At 37.3% G+C, this 18258-nt stretch overlaps 2 protein-coding genes across 2 annotated transcripts in view; one reads left to right on the top strand and one right to left on the bottom strand.

The window, feature by feature from the left end:
- Window positions 1-18258, bottom strand: part of syn2b (synapsin IIb) — a 72320-nt gene that overhangs the window by 4989 nt on the left and 49073 nt on the right. The window contains exons 6-11 of the mRNA XM_017408725.3: window positions 5782-5844; window positions 5071-5213; window positions 4567-4641; window positions 3405-3507; window positions 1045-1221; window positions 734-800 (exon numbers count right to left, since the gene is read on the bottom strand). Coding sequence (XP_017264214.1) covers window positions 734-800; window positions 1045-1221; window positions 3405-3507; window positions 4567-4641; window positions 5071-5213; window positions 5782-5844 — 628 coding nt within the window. The remainder of the gene's footprint in view (window positions 1-733; window positions 801-1044; window positions 1222-3404; window positions 3508-4566; window positions 4642-5070; window positions 5214-5781; window positions 5845-18258) is intronic.
- Window positions 6998-18068, top strand: LOC108231604 (metalloproteinase inhibitor 4). Its single transcript, XM_017408727.3, has 6 exons — window positions 6998-7051; window positions 7196-7509; window positions 14027-14124; window positions 14650-14764; window positions 15168-15292; window positions 15565-18068. Exons 2-6 carry the CDS (start codon window positions 7371-7373, stop codon window positions 15760-15762), a joined length of 675 nt encoding a protein of 224 aa, XP_017264216.1. The 5' UTR covers window positions 6998-7051; window positions 7196-7370; the 3' UTR covers window positions 15763-18068.

The raw sequence follows: 18258 nt of genomic DNA, 5'->3' as shown, positions 1-18258 counted from the left end.
AGCACTTGTGTGTTTTCTTGCCAAGACCACGAATACAGTTCTCATCATACTGGCACACATAAAGCCACATGTGGCAGGTGAGCTACCTGTAGCACACAGGAGAAAACAGCTGGCAAGTCTGTGTCAAATAAAAAACAACATCTGCCCACTACCACTTCTGATATTCTGTCTAACTGACAGACTCTGTTGTGTTGATTTGGATACTGAAAATAAGAAACAGCACAACACATAAAGCTGTTTTGCACCTTAGTTGTAGAATTGTTTCATGGTTAAACCTGCGACTTGTCCACAGTGTGAGGCTATCTTTTTGTCACTGCAAATTTGTTTTTCACAATGTAAAAGTGGTGTGTGTAAAAGCCATAGATCTATATTAGATTAATTAATTAAGTGGCGGACATTCTTGTTAGCATTTATTTAGTGTGTTGTTCTAAAGCTAGCCTTTCCGCACTGCTGTGTTGACTTTTTTTAAACGTTAGCAACTGAAAACAAAAGTTGCAGGATGTGTAGAGCTAATACATCAGCTGTTAATTAAACAAAAAGGTAGTGAGTCATGGACGTTTTTTATGCCTGTCTGAGGCAGTACTGATTTCGGTAGGGAATGACTTGCAAGTACTTTAAAATCTCTTAAGACATCAGAGTGATCTGTTAATTGGTTATTTTTCAGATAGTGTTTCCTAAGCATGTTTCCAGCCAGCAGCCGCAGTATTTTAACTCTTGACACTGTTTAGGCCACCTTGAGGTTGAGGACGATGACCTGAGCTCCTGTTTGGATCTGCCAGTCCTTCCTTAACCGAACCACTCTGGTAATCAAAGCAGCAGGAAGAAAAAAAAAGAAACAAAGAAAGAAAAAAAGTCAGTCAGGGGGTGAGTTGTGTAAAATATGACATCTTTTTTGGAGGGCATTAGTTAGGCTAATTGGGAGAAAAATTCAAATGTATTGTTTGAAAACATACCGTAATTTAAAAAGAAAACAAAATTAATTGGTGTGGACTAAAGTAAATAATCATGCCGTGAGCAGCGATGCACAATTTCTTTCGTTGTCACCTGTTGGGGTTGCACAGTAGTCGGCTTCTGGCTTTGAGGGGAGCGGGCAGGTGAGCGGGAAGCACTAGATGACCTGACGGCCAGCACTTGGTTCATCTTGACCAGCACCACCTCAGAAATGAGTTGGCGATCCTCGGCCTGGTGATCACCAATCAGCTGCATAGATGAACCCACAACCTGCAAATAAGACCACAAACACGTATTCATAAACGTGTTCTTGTTCGATTAAATAAAAAGTCAGGGCATACAAATAACAGAGATTAAACACCACAATCATCAACAACAAAATTTGATTACAGGTGGCTTTTTTTATTTTAATTTGCGGTCAAACTATAGGTTTTTAATTTTCTTGGAAGGCTTTATATGGATTAGTTTATACAGATCAACAAAGCACAAAATCTATAAAAATGCATACCAATTCTCCATTCAAATACAGTAACACATAACTGACACATACTACCTTAGTGCCATTGTAATGTCTGAACTGCTTACAATATTTTTGCCCACAGCAGATGACAAGAGTACAACAAGTGGAATCTTACTGAATAACAAAAAAGATATTTCTGAAAAGCTGCAGTAGCTGCAGCAATGTTTTGCAGGTCATTGAGCAAAAATTCCATAATAACCTTTGTCTGTTTTGTAATTCAAATCGTCACAGCACAAACTAGACCTCTGCATCTCCAACTGGTTCTGTTTTCAGGCTTTTGGAAACTTAAAAAGCAACAAAGTCCCTATAGGAAGCTTCAAGAGTTGACCCAGGAGGCTGGAGTTCAAGTCCTGCTGCTGCTGACCTAAATGCAACCCATGTTTGTTTGGTTGGAAGAGTTTAGGACACAGAGAGAGGAAGACCGCATTAGGAGAGCTATCCTACAAACAATCTTTTATCTTTAGTGGACAGTATTCAGACAGTAATAAGACAGTATTCAGTGCTTTTTGTAAAATCGCCCATTCCAGTCTAGGTCATCTGCATGGTCTCATTCCTTGATATGTAGTGCTTACATTCTTCAAGTTAAATGTGCTTTGAGCTCCTGCCCACCCACACACATACTAGCCAGCACTATTGGATTAGTTTTTCTGTTTTAACAGCCGGTCCACAACCAATTACAAGCTCATTTATTGACTTTTAAACAGTCAATTGACTCTAAGCATATTTGCGGTACCACTGCCTACATTTTGTTCCAGCTATTCATGGCTAACAACCAGAAATTTAAATAAAACTGGACTCAGTGTTTTTCATAGATGAGGATTTGAGCAATACCATTATATGGCTTTATAACTGATGCCAAAATGGATACACAGACAGGCAGTAAGAGTCCTGCACATTTTAGCTTACCATGCTGAACGTGGAGCTGCTGGAGTTTTAGTTCTGGTCTGAACAGTTCAACAACAGCTTTATCTTAATTTAACTTAAGAGCCTTAATTTTGATCATTTAACAGCCACCTTTGTCTTCGCCCAACTTTTCCAACTTGTGTCCCACTTTCAGAGGTTTTGTCAGTCAGATTTCCTTGTGCCTTATTGGAGAGTTCTGGCAAGCAGGCTGGTCATATTTTAAAGTTTTGACCGCTCTGCTTCTGGATAAAAACAAATAAAATGACTTCCAAGCTTTGAGACTTCAACACAAGTCACCCCAGCATTCTTCCTGTTAGCCAGCTATCCATATTTCCTTTAAACATTATGTCTTTTGTCTTTTTGTTTGTAAATCCTCCTCTGTCTTACTGACACTGAACCATCAGATTCAAGTCCAGTTGTTCCATCTGGCATGCCACCGTCTATCCAAATTATTATTTTAACGACATTAAGATTTTTAACATCCATACATTTAATCCCCAACTTTCCTAAAAATTGTTCTATTCTCTGTTGTGAAAAGCAAAAGTTTAGTACTTTAGACATTTTCCATATGAACATATTGGCTCAATTTGTTTTATTTTCTGGAAAGGTATTATTACCACTGTGCTTATGTAAGAATATAAAAAATAAAACCAATATGAGGAATGATATAGATAAAGATAAAGAGAGAAAAGCGGCAAAACAGAGACATAAACAGACATGTAATGCAAACTCTGAAATATGTGGGTTATATATATTATCCACATTGCTAGATGTCATAAATAAAACCCACATTTTGTATTCAGCTTATGTTCAAAAGGCAAAATATTTCAAAGCTCCAGGAGTTCAGATAAAAAGGACAAAAGACTCCTTTAGAAGCAGCTCCTACAGGCTGATGTCAGCATGTTAAGTTTCCAAATAACAGCCAGGAGGGCATAAAAAGAGAATAAATATGGAAGCTTAATGCTTTATCACCATTCTAGTCAATTTTAAATCCCTTCAAGTTCCCATTGCCTACACGATTTATTCTCACCTCAATAATATAATCATTCCCATCCTTGCCACAGATGGCTTTGACAGCACAGATATCCAGCCCTCCAAAGATCTCTGAGCAGGTATCAACCCACTGTTTATACCTGTTGCAAAGACAAAAATACGTCAGCGAGGAAAGCAAAACAATGTTTTATATTGTTTTTTTTAATGGTTTACTTTTCTGCATCAAGTAGAACTGGAAATGAAGACACCAAAGTCTTTTTTTGTCTTTTACTGTTAGCTAAGCAAATATTTTCTTTCTCACACACCAGCTCAACATTGATTTTGATTTGTGCATCAGTTCAGCACAATATGTGAGCGCAACTGTTGTTTTAAAGGTCATTCGTCCTGACAGTAAACCTTGTTCAGATCTGTTTCTTGCTCAAGGCTAGTTTGATTTTCTGGGAGACAGCACACAATCAAAGTGGAGCCAAATTAAATCAATACTGACCTGAAGGATACTGTCACTGTACTATTGTAGGTTACCCACCTTTCACTACATTCTCAAATTCACCAAACAAATTGAATTCAAACTATGTCACTGTTGTTGTTTTCAGACTGCAGAAACCTTTGATGAATTATTTGTTCATTAAGTATTATGATAAATGAGACATACTTTGAGGAAAAGTTGTAAATCTTCCTTTTTTTTTAAATGGAGCTTGTTGTGGCTTGAGTATCTTTTGGAAAGGTAACAATGGAAATGTTTAGCTAAAGGCTGTTTGATAAATCAGAGACTAAATGCAAAAAAACAAACAAACACACCAAAAAAACCCATTTTATTTCAATAAAATGTGGCGACTCAACTACACATCACACTAACTTCCCTGTCCTGTTCGTAAAGTGACAAATTAAAAAAAATGCTTTGAAGACAATCTGGAAACCTGAACCCTGAGCAGCCCAGCTGTCAATTAAACCACTTTAATCTCTTTATATCGACACTAAAAGAAGCATAATCATTAAAAAACATACAAGCAGAATGATGCACTAGTCCATCGAAAATATCAACTGAATCCGAGACATCTGTGTTTACCAATGTGACCTGATTTCAGCCAAATAAATCCCCCGTTTGAGTGCGTATTGACTAACTGTGACGTAGCACAACCGGAGTGATGTGTGTCTCACTGGACCAGTGGGAGCATCACTAACGCAGAAGCAGCACTCACTTGTCAGTCATGGCTACTTGTTCCAACATGGCAGATCCGGTGTTGCTTTTCCAATTACCAGAGATGGATGTTCGCCTGCAGAAGGAGAGGAAATTGTGCATTAAATTAGTGTAGACACAAGCTTTCGCTTTGGGAGTTTTCAATACAGTTAATTAATGTCAAACTGGGGTTGATGAAATTCTAACAGGAAGAAGGTTGTGGTTTAGAAAAAGCTGAGGTAGTCAATAAGCACGGCAGGAGACCAATAGATCAATGCAGTTTAACACATTGTCTTATGTCTTTTGTTTTTAAGTAATGTCACAAATTTAATTTCCAAAAAACAAGTGGGCGGAACTGCAGGTTTAAAATATCCTGCTTGCTAAATTGCTTTCTTAAAGCACCGTGACTCTTCACCTGACGTGGTTGTTCCAAGCACAAAATTCAACGTACAGTAGCATATACACATGGACGCACTGCACACAAGTCTTCCTCAAAACACCTTAATGAACACAAACACACACTTACATGTAAGCTTTATAGTCTGTGCCGATTTTCTGGACCCTGATGTCATATTTGGCATCTACGAATGGCTCTGTAGTGCAGTAGGTTTGAGTGATGGCCACGACACTCGCAATATCCTGGAAGTCACTCACGTTGTCCACTTTAACCTAAAACACACATACAAGGAAAAGTAGTTTATTTTAAAAGTAATGACAGAATTTTATATCTTATGGACTAAAAGCAGGTTCTGAGTAAGTGGTATTTCAAAGCTAGAGCCTTCAGGTCTGGTTTTATCTATATATTTATATACATTCATGGATAAACTTGCAGATCTAACAGAATTTCCAACTGCACTGCAGACACCTCTGAAGCTCAACAAATTAGGTAAAAACTTCACAAGCATCCAGCAGTAAAAATCCAGCAGAACAACTTTTCGAACCACAAATACATTTTTTCATATAATAAGTAGGCTAAATGTTGCTCCAAACCCTTATTCATCTATTTGGTTCTTTTATTTATTCTGAAAAAGGTTTTGCATTAGTAACTTTTGAGTAAATAAACAATTTGAATCTTGGCTTCTTTCTCATTAACAAGCTGAAGTATACAATCCATTATCAGTTTTGACTTCAAGCACAGTACTTATTAAAATCACTAATTAAAGTTTTTTTTGTATCTCTAACAGTCTGCTTAACAAATGACACATTATTGTGCCAAAAGGAATCATCATCCTGTTACCTTTCCCATTCCAGAGTGGGCGTGCCCAATCTTCACCACAACAGGGAAACTTGGTGTTGTAATCTGTAAAACAAAAGAAAAAAGCACATGTTGAATAATATTGAGTGACACAGAATGACAGCGTAAGAAAACAGTGGAAAAAACCCCTGCAGAGAAAAAGGAGTGGCTGTTTTAGCAGCAGTGTTTATCAATGAATAACTGGATTAGAGTTGAAGTGAGGACCTGATGCAACAAATAAATCCTACATTTTCAGTCTTGAAGACTTTAAAAACTCAGTTGCATGTAAAGATTCTATTTTTTAGATTCTTTTTTTAAATTTGTGAACAAATGAAACACAACCCAGACAAAATAACAGACAAACTTGTGCAGATTCCAGATAACAGAACTAAATGTACTTTAATGGAAGGTCTACATAAGGAGTCATCAACAAAATTTGATCAAGGGTCAACAATTTTCTACTCAAAGCTTACAGTTCAAAACAAACTCAGAGAAAACTTGGAAACAAAACTGAGGAATGGGTTTGAGCTTCAGTGTCCTGCATGACAATTCATCACCAGGTTTTCTTGCTATTACCTGTCAGTATCTGAGTCAGGACTGAAAATATGTTGTGATCAATCAGACTGATTACTGAAAGTGATTGATTCAATTATTTTAAAATATTTTGCAGCCCAAATGGAAAGCATACACAGGTCAGATGAGATCCATGGGCCCTCAGTTGATGATCACTGGTCTACAGGAACTCAGACCATGGTAAAAAAAAAGCGATGCACAGAGACCATGTTTATCAGGTATATGCCAGTAAACAAAAGATACTGGTGAGGTGAATTGTAATAGTCAATAGTTACAGATGCAATATAAAAAAGTAATGTAAAAATAGTGATTTTGATCTCATAGATATGAAATAGGAGTGCATTTGAAATTCATTTTCTGAGACAAAATAGAATCTTAATATATTTTGTGGTAATCAGTCTAACAGCTGCTCATGTGAATGATTGTGAAACAAATAGAGAATCACTTAAAATACTTTGTTTTTGTATAAAATCCAACACTAAACACTGTTTAAAACTAAAACTAATTCTAACCAATAGGAGATTCAGGGGTGCAGTGATGAAGGGCTTCAAAAGAGGGCAAAGGAAGAAGCTGAGGATGCCAGATTTTTTTTTTTCTCTGCATTTTAGGAGGCTGTCCCTAAATTGTTGAGCGCATAAGAGGCTCCCTGTGTGCGACCCTCTCAGCATTCAAGGCCAGAGTGAGAGGGGATCTAACTATTGTAAGTCTCTCTGTGTGTTGTCTACAGAGAGGGGGAGAAAGAAAGAAAAGAAAAGGGAGCAGCAGCAGCCTTCAACTCGAGTTATTTGCTGAAGCTTAAATCCAGAGTTGTACTTTAAACTTATGAAAACATTTCTATCCACAGTCACCTCTCAGCTCTGCAGAGCTCCTCTTTCCGCGTCGACCCTGCTGCCTCATCCGCCACACACCCCCTCCGCTGACAGTTGACCTGAGTGGCCTTCCTTTAAACTTCGCGGAACAAGAAGAAGCTGCAGAGTGTTCATCAAGTGTCGAAGCAGTCAGAGGTAGCCTGAGCCATCATGGCCGTGTCCCAGGAGCGGAGTGTGCATCTGGGGGTGTGGATGCTCCTTTTGCTTGGAGCAGGCATGGAGGAAGCTGTGGAGGGATGCAGCTGCCACCCAGCACACCCACAGCAGCTCTTCTGCAGTGCTGAGATTGGTGAGTTACTGTCCAGAGACTATTCAGTTTCCACTAACACTTTCAATAAAATTAAAACAATGGAAATTATAAAAGCTGCTGCTCTGAATAACAGTAAACATCAAAGTTTAGTTCCCCCGGAGTGTGCATTTTGCTGCATACAAATTGATTATTTTAAAGTAGCAGGATTTGGCTTCTGTCTTTGTTAATTAACTAATCGTTTCTTTTATTGATTAACTTAATTTGATCTGCGGAGGTCTAAAGGCCAAATCAATAAGGTAAATCAAGTCTGACAAGAACTAACCAACTGAGCTGAACTGTTCAGGTAACATAGAGGTTTACTGCTGTGGATTGTTTTTCCACTCCAGTATAGGTATTTATGTGAAATACAACCATGATGGTAAACTCACTGATTTAGGAATGTGTTTGTTTGACCTGTATACAAACACTTTTTTAGGAGTCGGGGCTTATATTTTTTGTATTTTCTTCCTCTCAGTGGCAAACAAACAACCCTTGATCAGTCATAAACACAGCCTACTTTCTATCTGTCTGTCTCTCTGTCCAGGCCTCCCCTCCCCACCATCCTTTTTTTCCCCATTTTGTCTAAGTACAAGCCAAAACCAACACTCTGCTTTGACTCTGAGTACTTGGCTCCGGACTGTAGAGAGCTGGAGTATGTGCCTCTGTCAAAGGTTACACTCCAGCAGGGGTGCAAGGGGAAGCGAAAGAGGAAAAAAGACATTGCTTTTTCTCAGTCTTGTTTTAGGTTAGAGGGTAAGCTCTTTTGAAAGTCCTTTTAAAATGTGTCTTGTCTGTGTGAAATGGAGTACGAGACCTGTTTTTATAAGCACTAGGTCGAAAAACAAGCAAAATCTGGGTTAATGGAAAGCAATAAGAGTCTGTGGAACAACAACATTTTACACATGAGCTTTATGAGCAAACAAATAAAATGTGTCATTTATGACTGAAAAGAGGGTCCTGCAAGTGGTCAATTAATCAGAAATGAAATTTATAAGACTTTTACATAGGTCTGTTTGCAAAGAAAGGAGACTGTAGAGAGGTAGAATTAATCGAAACTAGGTCGTTTAGTTTGTCCAGTCTTCAGTCAGTGGTCAAACTTTATTATCAAATGTCACATCTGGTTGTGTAACGTTACAATAGTTACAAAACAAGCCATTTAGATGGCACCACAGAGTTTCATGGTTGTATTATTACCGAGTAACTGTGTCTCCAATATTCTAAAAACTAAAACAAAAAACACTTTTAACCAACTTACAAAGCAATAAAGCTCCAAACAAAATCTATTCTGAACAAAATGGTTACTTTATCTTCTCTTAGTGATAACTAAAGACAAGATCTATTGACCTTTATACTTCTTTCTTTAATTTAAAGCGTGTAATATGTGTCAAACTGTCTTGTCAAACCAACACACAAATGACTATAAATTATAAAACGTAAACTGCAATAACCTTTTAAGCTGAAATTAGTCATGTTAGTTTACCAAATAATACGCAGTAGACTCACTCACAAACATTACAATGTGTGCCTTTTAGGCATCAGAAAATGTTACGTAAAAAAAATTAAGATATGTTGTTTTACTTTCTTTCTACTAACTTGAAGATACTGTGTCAGTGCGGCTAAAAAAAACAGATAAATTTAGACTTGAACAAACATGAACATCAAAATCACTCGATAAGATAAATAAGCCGTTTAAGGATGTGGTAAACTAAAAACTTAATGTCAGAGAGTATTGCATCTGGTTGGAGGGGAGAAATTATAGGAAAGAAATGCAAAATGGGAAGATAAAAGAGTGGCAAAGCTGCATGCAAAAAAAAGACTAAATATAATTTTTGTGACCCTTCCTAGATGACTAAAGCACATTTTATTGTTGCTATAAATTCAGTCACAAATTCACCTACCCTTTTCCTGTGTCATAAAGGACTATTGGTTTCGTAAAAGCACATTCCAAATACAGTACTATCCAAAGGTACATTTTTATATAAACAAACAAAAAATAACACAAAATGGTCATTTTAGACCCTTTTTATTACTGTCTTGTCTCAAAAATACATAATTTTCTCTCAATCTTTCAGCTGAATCTACAAAATTGCTTATCTTATCTTATCTTATCTTATCTTATCTTATCTTATCTTATCTTATCTTATCTTATCTTATCTTATCTTATCTTAAGTTAATTGATTTGTTCACCAAAGCCTCTTCAGAAATGATTGAACTGAAAGGGTGGCTAATAAGAATAAGAACTTATCAAACATCCTAAAATCTAAAACAACTGAATTGGAAATGTACTTCCTGCAGCTCAAAATAGCCTTTGACTTTTGTACAGCACTATAGTTTTGTATTTATTTATTTGTAATCAGGTAGGAAATGATAAGAAGTATAAAATTAACAGTGTTTCACTTGTGTCTTGTAATAAAATCTTTTTGCATGAAACCTTCAAATTGCATCAACGTATCCAGAAAGTTGTTTGTTCCAAACATGAGTGATAACAAACATCTTACTACCCAACGGGTCAATCTGACCTCAGGATCTGTTGTATTTGGATCCCAGCTTTGGGGATTTTATTTGTTTTAGCTTTAAATGAAGGGATCCACCTCTGAATGAGCAGTTAGTCCCTTTTCAGGTAAGACACAACTCCCTAGTCTTTCTAGGACCATGAATACCAAAGTCCTCGTTTTGTTAGTTTGCGTATTTCAAAGAAAATCTTTCACTCGCTGGTGTCTGTGCTTACACTGTCCTGGTTGTTTTTCAGTGTTCAGGCTGGTGGTGGCCTGAAGTTGACCTGACGGTGCTGTCAGAGTCAATGAGCTCTCTAAATAAAGCTGTACATCTGAGTAATATCCCCATGTGTGCACAAACCTTGGATGATTCCCTGGTTGGGATTTGTGTATTTCACATTGTGTGTATGTGTGTGTTTGCTGGATGAGGGCCAGTCCATGCCAACAACCTACTCCATCTCTCTCTTTCTTACCCTCTCACTCCCCACCTAATTTCCATGTCTATAGGCTCAGTCTGATGGTCTGCATACTAACAATATCAGTGTGAAAGCCCACTGACAGTCCAGCTTTGTGAGCATGACAAGGGTGCCGATTCATCTGGGAGGGGGGGAGTTACTTACAACATTAGTTCTCATGGTACAAGTTTGCAATATTTCTCTTTGGTTATGGAACTCCGCAGCAGATGAACGGGCACTTCAGCTCTGCAGGTGCGCCTGTTTTTTGAGTGCACGGCACAGCTGCAGCAACTGAAATGACTAAATACTAACCTAGCTTGGGAAGGTTAAAAATGTTCAGATGGGGGCTGTCTATTCCTGTAATTCTGGGATAAGAGTGCTGTTTCAACAAGAGAAAGCACAAACATTTTCTACTGGCACTGAATAAATGTCATTTAAATGCACAGTCCAAATACTGATGTTTCAATTTAGCCGTATTAAGTTTTGTATTAAGATGACAAAAACAAATTCAACCACCAGTTACCTGTACTGAAAATAGTCCAGATCAGAGAGATGCTATGAATGACAACACAGTATGATAGTCATGATTGGGACAGCATAGCATTTATGAGTTGCCTGTTTATTCAGCTGTATAATCAGAGCTGATGCCATACGCTCAAAACAAATTATGTTAATTGAGCACCACTTCAGGACACCGTAGAGTGTGTTGGAGGCAGGAGATGTAACTACATGTTGGCACCACCAACCCTAACGAGCTTCCACACCTCGTTACCGGAGAGGTGAAGCTCTGTGGTATGAGCACCACCACTGCTGGTTGAAGGTTGCAGATTCCACATGCACTTTGTTCAGACAACAGGAAAATCAGTTCATAGCCTTTTACCAAGTAGTGTTGGAATTTAAATGTTAGCAGATTGTTTATTTTACGCCTTTTTAAAATGCTAGTGGTACAGCTACAAGTTCGGCTTCTCGTTTTTTGTCCTGAAAATTTAGGGAATCATAAATAAGCCTGAACCCTGAGAGTGAAGGGTGCTCATACAGTGACGAGGTACCAAAAGATCTTTTAGATATGATGACATTTGGGCATTAAGAGTTTGGAAACTGAGACAAAAGGATTTTAAAATTTAGCCAGATTTTTTTTTGAGCTGCCAGTGTGAAATGAGATAAGCATTGGTTTACAATCTTAACTGTGAAAACATCTTCTAAGCTCGTTTTAAGATTAATCTAAGATAGATATTAATAATTCTCAGGACACACAAAGATTTCATTATTTGTAGGAGAATTTAAAAGTCGATCCAGGTGTGATCAAACATAATAAAAGGCATAAAAGATTATTTGATCTATATCTGTTATATAACAGAAAATAGTTTATCTGTTGTCAATTTTTTTGTTGTTGCAGAACAGACTGGAGAATCCAGATGCATCGCCATAAAGTATTTTAGCCCTAAATTATGCACTTAAAGGATAAATATAATGTAATCAAACAAGCCTTTTTTACATTTTGTACAAAAACAACCCTCCTGGACCATTTGTGTTGTATTTGGTACAGCAGTGAAATCAGATTAAACTCTTAGGCGTTTGTTCACCTTTCTGTCTAATATGATGTTGAGCAAACAAACAGAAAGTCTCAGTTTGTCCTGAGTTAATTTCACAGAACAGGCTGAGCTCCTCCTCCTACCAGCACACAAAAACCGTGGTGTAGTTTTATGCGATGACCCAAAAGAAAAACCAAGTGGGTGGTTTGCTAAGCTGTGTGCGAGGTTCACTCTGCCTCTCCCACTCTCTGAAACGTTTTTTTTTTCTGTCCTTCATGGTTTTACTTGACCCACTTCTGATTCTTTGCTCTTTCTTTTCAGTTTACCCATTCCAGACATTTGCATCTACGCTGACCTTCTTTCTCTCTTATACAGAGAAAGAATGTGTCAATTTATAAGTTTATAGGAATTACAAATATCTCATCAAGATATACATAATCACAGTGCATTTATCTTTTTTTCTTAATTAAATTCAAGTTTACAATGACAATAAAACACATACAAAACTAAAGTAAAGCTAAATGACTAGAACTACAATCAGCTTCTTTTTCCTTGTACAAATTATAGAGATTAATTGTAATAATTTTGAAGACTTCAAGTAGAAAAAAAGAACAAACCGACGTGGCTTTTGGGCTGTCATGATGACAAATGAACCTGCAGTTGCTGCAGAAAAATCCAATAAGCGCATAAAATTATTCAGAATCCCAGTATAAATAAAATATAGTATGCTTCCGGTCCCATGAAAAAGTATGTTAATGACATGTCAAAACATCCCATGTATCATTTATAAACTCTAGTTTTTGTTTGTTTATATATATTTTAATGTCATTACATGTAAAGTGCTGGGAAGAGAACTGCACTTTTACTCTAACTTTTAACAATTAGACACCGGGCCACACAATGAAAAAAAAAATGTTTTTGTCATTTTAATGTGTGTAATATCATTATTTGAAAGGATTACTTGAACTGCAATAAATCATAGGCAAATATATTCTAAGTGGCCGTGCATTCACACCCTACAGACCAATAATATCTTATATTTGGCAAGTTGGATGTTCTCTCCCAGTCCTTGATGCCCACACCTAGTTTAGATGATTGTATTTGAGATGCTAAAACACACAGGAAGTGTTAGGAGACTAAAGGAATAGACAGAGAGGAGTGAGAAAAATGTGGGTTTATTGCAACTGATCAGATAACAAGAGCCTTCCAGGTGCATGTTTTCCTCATATTGTGCAGCCCTAAATCAGACATTAAAGCTCCAAATGTATGCAAATGAGTCAGAATGTGTCAGAAAAGACACGTTACTTTAATACCAGGAGATCATCTTTGTGTCACAGCAGATGGTAAGCTTCATGCTAATATTGACATTTATATTATGCATGTAAAAAAAAAAAAAGCTCAGATGCAGAGAAACACAGCTGTTTCATTATTGTGTCTAATTACTGTCGCTGAGCTACGATTGGATGTTTGATGGTGGGAGGAGCTTACAAGAGAGTCACTTGAGGCTTTGTTTAAGCCAGAGTTAAGCAAATGCCCAAAGTGCAGATGACATGTGCTTCGTTGATGGGAAAAGGAGATCTGCAGCTAAAAGTTGAACAAAATAAGGTTTGATTTGACAGAGTTTAGCCTGTGCGACGTGTTGAAGCGTGTATAATGTATAATATGTGATGAAAGTGTAATTGCGGGCTCCGAGTTAGTTGGGAGCGAGCAACTGGAGAGCTACTTGTTATTCCATGAGGGTTTTGAATTTCCTCCCAGAAGAAAAGAGTGACACATCCTGTATCACTACTGAGAGGCTGCAACACTGTCTGTGTGAGGAGGAAGAGGAGTGACAAAGAAAGTGATAGAAAAGGAGGGAGAGCAAGAGACACAGATCTGTCTATGTAGCTTTAAGTCTATGCATCCACCATTTAAAAAAACCAGCTTTTTCCAGGATAGTTTCTTTTTTCTCTGACATGTATATCACAGCCTCTCATGTTTATTTGCCCATTTAATTCAGTTCATCCCATCTTCCTGTCTGCGCTTTTCTTAACAGTGATAAGGGCAAAGATCTCGGGAGAGAAGATTGTGTCGCCTAGCAACAGCTCCTCACCTTACATGAAGATGATCCAATACGAAATCAAAATGATCAAGGTGAGGTCTGCGGATGGTAGCAGCCGCTGTTGGTGCAGACGTGTGTCCGTGCTGCAGGGTTTACTCAGGGGTTGAATTATGTGCCGAGCAGAGTAAACAATATATATATGTGATACAGCAAATAGGCAGTTTAGACCTCATGAATGCTGAAAGGCAAATAACCGGAAACAGACTCTCTTATTTAATATTCTCAACCTCTTCAGCCTCTTTTTTTCTTCTCCTGTCTTCAGATTGTCAAAGGCAAGAGAGAAAAAAATTGAAGTGGGCTGATTTCAATCTGCAAATGTCCATCTTCACTTGACTTTGTGGATTTAATAACGAACATTTCACAGAGTTAGAATCAGTCATAAAATCTGCAAAACATAAAGCTTCGTTTGTACAATCTGAAATTGATTTTGCTTCAATCATAAAATCTTCGGAAGCTAAATTTATGAGAACCATGTCTTACGCTGTCGTTGCGTGTTACGTCAGATTAATGTCAGCGTGAGCTTCTAAATCACATCAGAAACTTCTGTTTGTCTCCAGATGTTTAAGGGATTTGACCGAGCCAAGGATATCCAGTATGTGTACACTCCGGTCTTCTCCTCACTGTGTGGAGTCAAACTGGACTCCAACAATAAAGCAGGTTATCTCCTCTCAGGTACTGCAACAACCTTTTTCTGGATTTTCAATGGGAAAATAACTGCATAGGTCAGTGTTTTATCAAAGGAAATATGCAGAAGAGTTTCTGTTTTGGGGAATTTAGGAGCAGCTTTTTTGTCAGCAGCTGTTCAGCCTAATTTAGCACAAAATGTGTAGTAAGAAGAAAACAGCCTTGTCATCCTACTTATCCCCCTTTTTTTAGGTCTGAACAGAAAAGTTGCAATATTTATCTTAAAGGCCATAACATGCAGAGTAACATGACACAGTCTGATTCTATATTAGCTCTAAAGTAATGCCTGCGATTAAAATTTCAGTTCATTTGTATAAAACTGTTTGGATTTTCAGCAACTTGTTTAGCTAAACATGAAATCAAACTGTGGTTATGCGATGTATCTCATCAGGAAGCATGTGGAGCGATGGGCGGATTTCTATTGGCCAGTGCGACCTGGTGGAGTCATGGGACAACCTATCGCTGTCACAAAGGAAGAACCTGAACTACAGATACCAGATGGGCTGTGAATGCAAAGTGAGTACACCTATTTCCTCATATTTAGCTTTCTTACACTCACCTTTCTGTCTCGAAGGTGTGCTCATGATGTTTGATTAAAAAACAACACCTTTTCTAGTTAACGGTTTACCCTTTTTCTACTGTTGTGTGTTTCATTTTGCAGCAAATGTTCTTATGATTAAAATTATTATGAATATCTGTGTTTACTCAGTTCAAATCTGTGTTCCTATTCATAACACAAATTGATCAGCAATTACAAAAAGATGAATGGATTTGTCCTCTCTTGTCAGATCAACACATGTTACACAGTGCTATGTGCGTCTACAGGAGAGAACGAGTGCTTGTGGACAGACTGGCTGCTGGATAACAGTCTAAACGGGGAGCAGGCTCGGCAGTACGCCTGTATTCGCCGATCGGACATGAGCTGTAGCTGGTACCGGGGTGGGCCTCCACCTGAGAAAGAATTCCTGGACATGAGCGACCCGTGATCTATAAATCTGACACACCCTGCTTTAGCATTGGAAAGAAGCGGCCGAATAAATTGGAATCGAAAACAAACAAACAAGAAAAAAAAAAAATTGAGGCCAATTTCTTTAGACTGCAAAGGAAACCTGACTCTAAGCTTCTGTTAGTTGAGTTCAGGTGTTCGTTTCAACAATAGGAAAAAATACATACTGCAGGGCTTTCGAGCGTTCCTGACTCATTTTCACAGTTTTACACTTTCTTTTTCACTTGCTATTATAGAATCAGAATAGCAGCAGAACATCTACAGAAACTTGTTCACACCAGGGTGGATGTTGGCATCCTGATTAAAACATTCCTTTAACAAATGTGGAAGACCCTTAAGTTGTTTATGTGTAAGGTATAATAGGTTATGTGGTGATTTGATTTGTGAATGTAGTGAAACATGTACAAGAATGTTGTTCAGTTGTTGTACAAAAATACATCAGAGGGTTTATTGCCACAACCTCGCAGTGTGTACCTCGTACACCAACATCGCCTGCCCACACTTCCTGGTGTTTTTTTTTTTTTTATTTACGTAATTGCTAAAACAAATGAGAACTGAACAGCACTGTGCACAAGTTTGAGACACTAAATTTAAAGCTATTTCAAAATGCAACAATGAAAACAAGTTATTTATTGTTAAAATTTAGACAAAAGAAGAAGAAAAAATATGTAGTTTGTTTTTGCAGTTTCTGTTTAGATCTTTTACAATGAGATTCTGTGAAAAGGTGATGAACTACTAATATCTTACCTGTTGGAGACAGTTCTTTGAACGGCCTCAGTTTAATTTGGATCAAATTGACAAACAGATTCTGAGCAGGGCCAAAACCAAGGAGGACTGCTGCCAACCACAAACATCTCCATTTGACTTTTGTTTGTGTAAACAGTATTTTCTAAACCTTTAAACTGGTGGGAGTTTTAGAATTATTAGCATGTTCTTGCTGGATGTGCCCCAGTCGGCATCTGATGTGCTACAGCTAGCTGCTGCTGCTTCTATTAGGAAATAGTTATTGAGTTTTATGTAAAGAATTGTGAAATGCAAAACAGGAAACAACACGAATCTTCATAATTTCATAAACCACTTCAATTTTTTGAGAATTTACTGTTTGAAGACAACAGCGATCCACTTTGGCCTTAGCCCCACTCTGACTAGCCATTAGCTCGTCAATCAGGTCAGAATTAAACGTCATTTCTCCAAACTGAGCTCATTCAATGAGCTACCTACAGCAGGTAAGATATTAATACTCATCCATACTCTTCACACCAAACATTAAAAGATCTGGACTATTGCATTAATCATGTTTGGGGTTGCAAAACTCTTAATAATTCTCTTTTTTAAAATTTTGTAGAGTGTGCACGGTGAATTTTGGACAGAAATGCAGTTATTTTGTGACAGATAAGAAGCTGCCCATCTAAAAAAAAAAGCTTTGCACTCAAGTGTACACACAGAGAAAAGCAACGTCGCATATTCACAATTATTCATTTCACCTAATGTGACACAGAAACGTTATATCACCCTAATTCTTGCACATCTAAGTATTTACAGTCTTCTCTCAAAACCTTGAGTTTGTAAATATTGTATTTCAATTGAAATTAACATTTTCACGGCTAACCAGATCGTTTCTCATAGCGTAGTGACTGTTATGTTGTGGTTCTTGTGATCTTAGTGCCCTTGGTTGAGCTCTGTCCTGTTTATTGTGCCAAAAATCTAATCTAGCGCTTAAACAACAGCACTGCCACCTGTAGAAGACAAGCCTTTCCTCCTTAGAGGAAATGATATAACAGGGCAAGGTTTCTTTTTTTTTAACTCCTTGAAGCAGGAGGTGAATTCTTTTCCTGAGTAATGCAGATGTGTAATGGATGATTAAAGTGTTTTCATCTCTTAAAAGACTTGAGTCTGAACTGACTTCTGTCTTATTGTTAGCTTGCTTCACTGAAGTCGTACAAATTAAAATGCATTCTTACTTGTGTTGTTTTGCAGTAGGTGAACAACATCAAATAAAAATGAAATTCATCTTTAAAAGTGATTTTTTTTTTTTTTTGTGCATTTTAGTCCTATTTCACGAGATAAAAATGCATTTTAATTTATGGCTTGAATGAAGTGTGAAACAATTTAATTGTTTTATACCGAAAAAAAAAAAAAAAAAGTTTGGATTTGTATTTATGTCTCTGTTTCTGTCGCAAAGTTTTCTATCTTCATGTACCAAAAAAATCCAGTTGTATATAAAATATCTAAATGGAAAAATGTGTCATGTTCTCTCTTTGTTGAATCTCTAAAATCAAACACAATAAAACTCCAACAAGAAATTTGATAAAAACTGAAATGGGACTTCGTTTGTGTATGATAACATGACTGATCTAGTAGAAGATTATAAACAATGACGAGCCATATTTGCATATTTCTGAATTGAAAAAAACACGTCAGTGCCTCGCCTCAGTGCTTTGATTTATATTTGTTTCATCAAAAGAAAATGGATTAA

This window comes from Kryptolebias marmoratus, linkage group LG4, assembly GCF_001649575.2.
Source record: "Kryptolebias marmoratus isolate JLee-2015 linkage group LG4, ASM164957v2, whole genome shotgun sequence".
Taxonomy (NCBI): domain Eukaryota; kingdom Metazoa; phylum Chordata; class Actinopteri; order Cyprinodontiformes; family Rivulidae; genus Kryptolebias; species Kryptolebias marmoratus.
The sequence above is the reverse complement of the archived record's forward strand: the minus strand, read 5'-3'. Positions and strand labels throughout refer to the sequence as shown.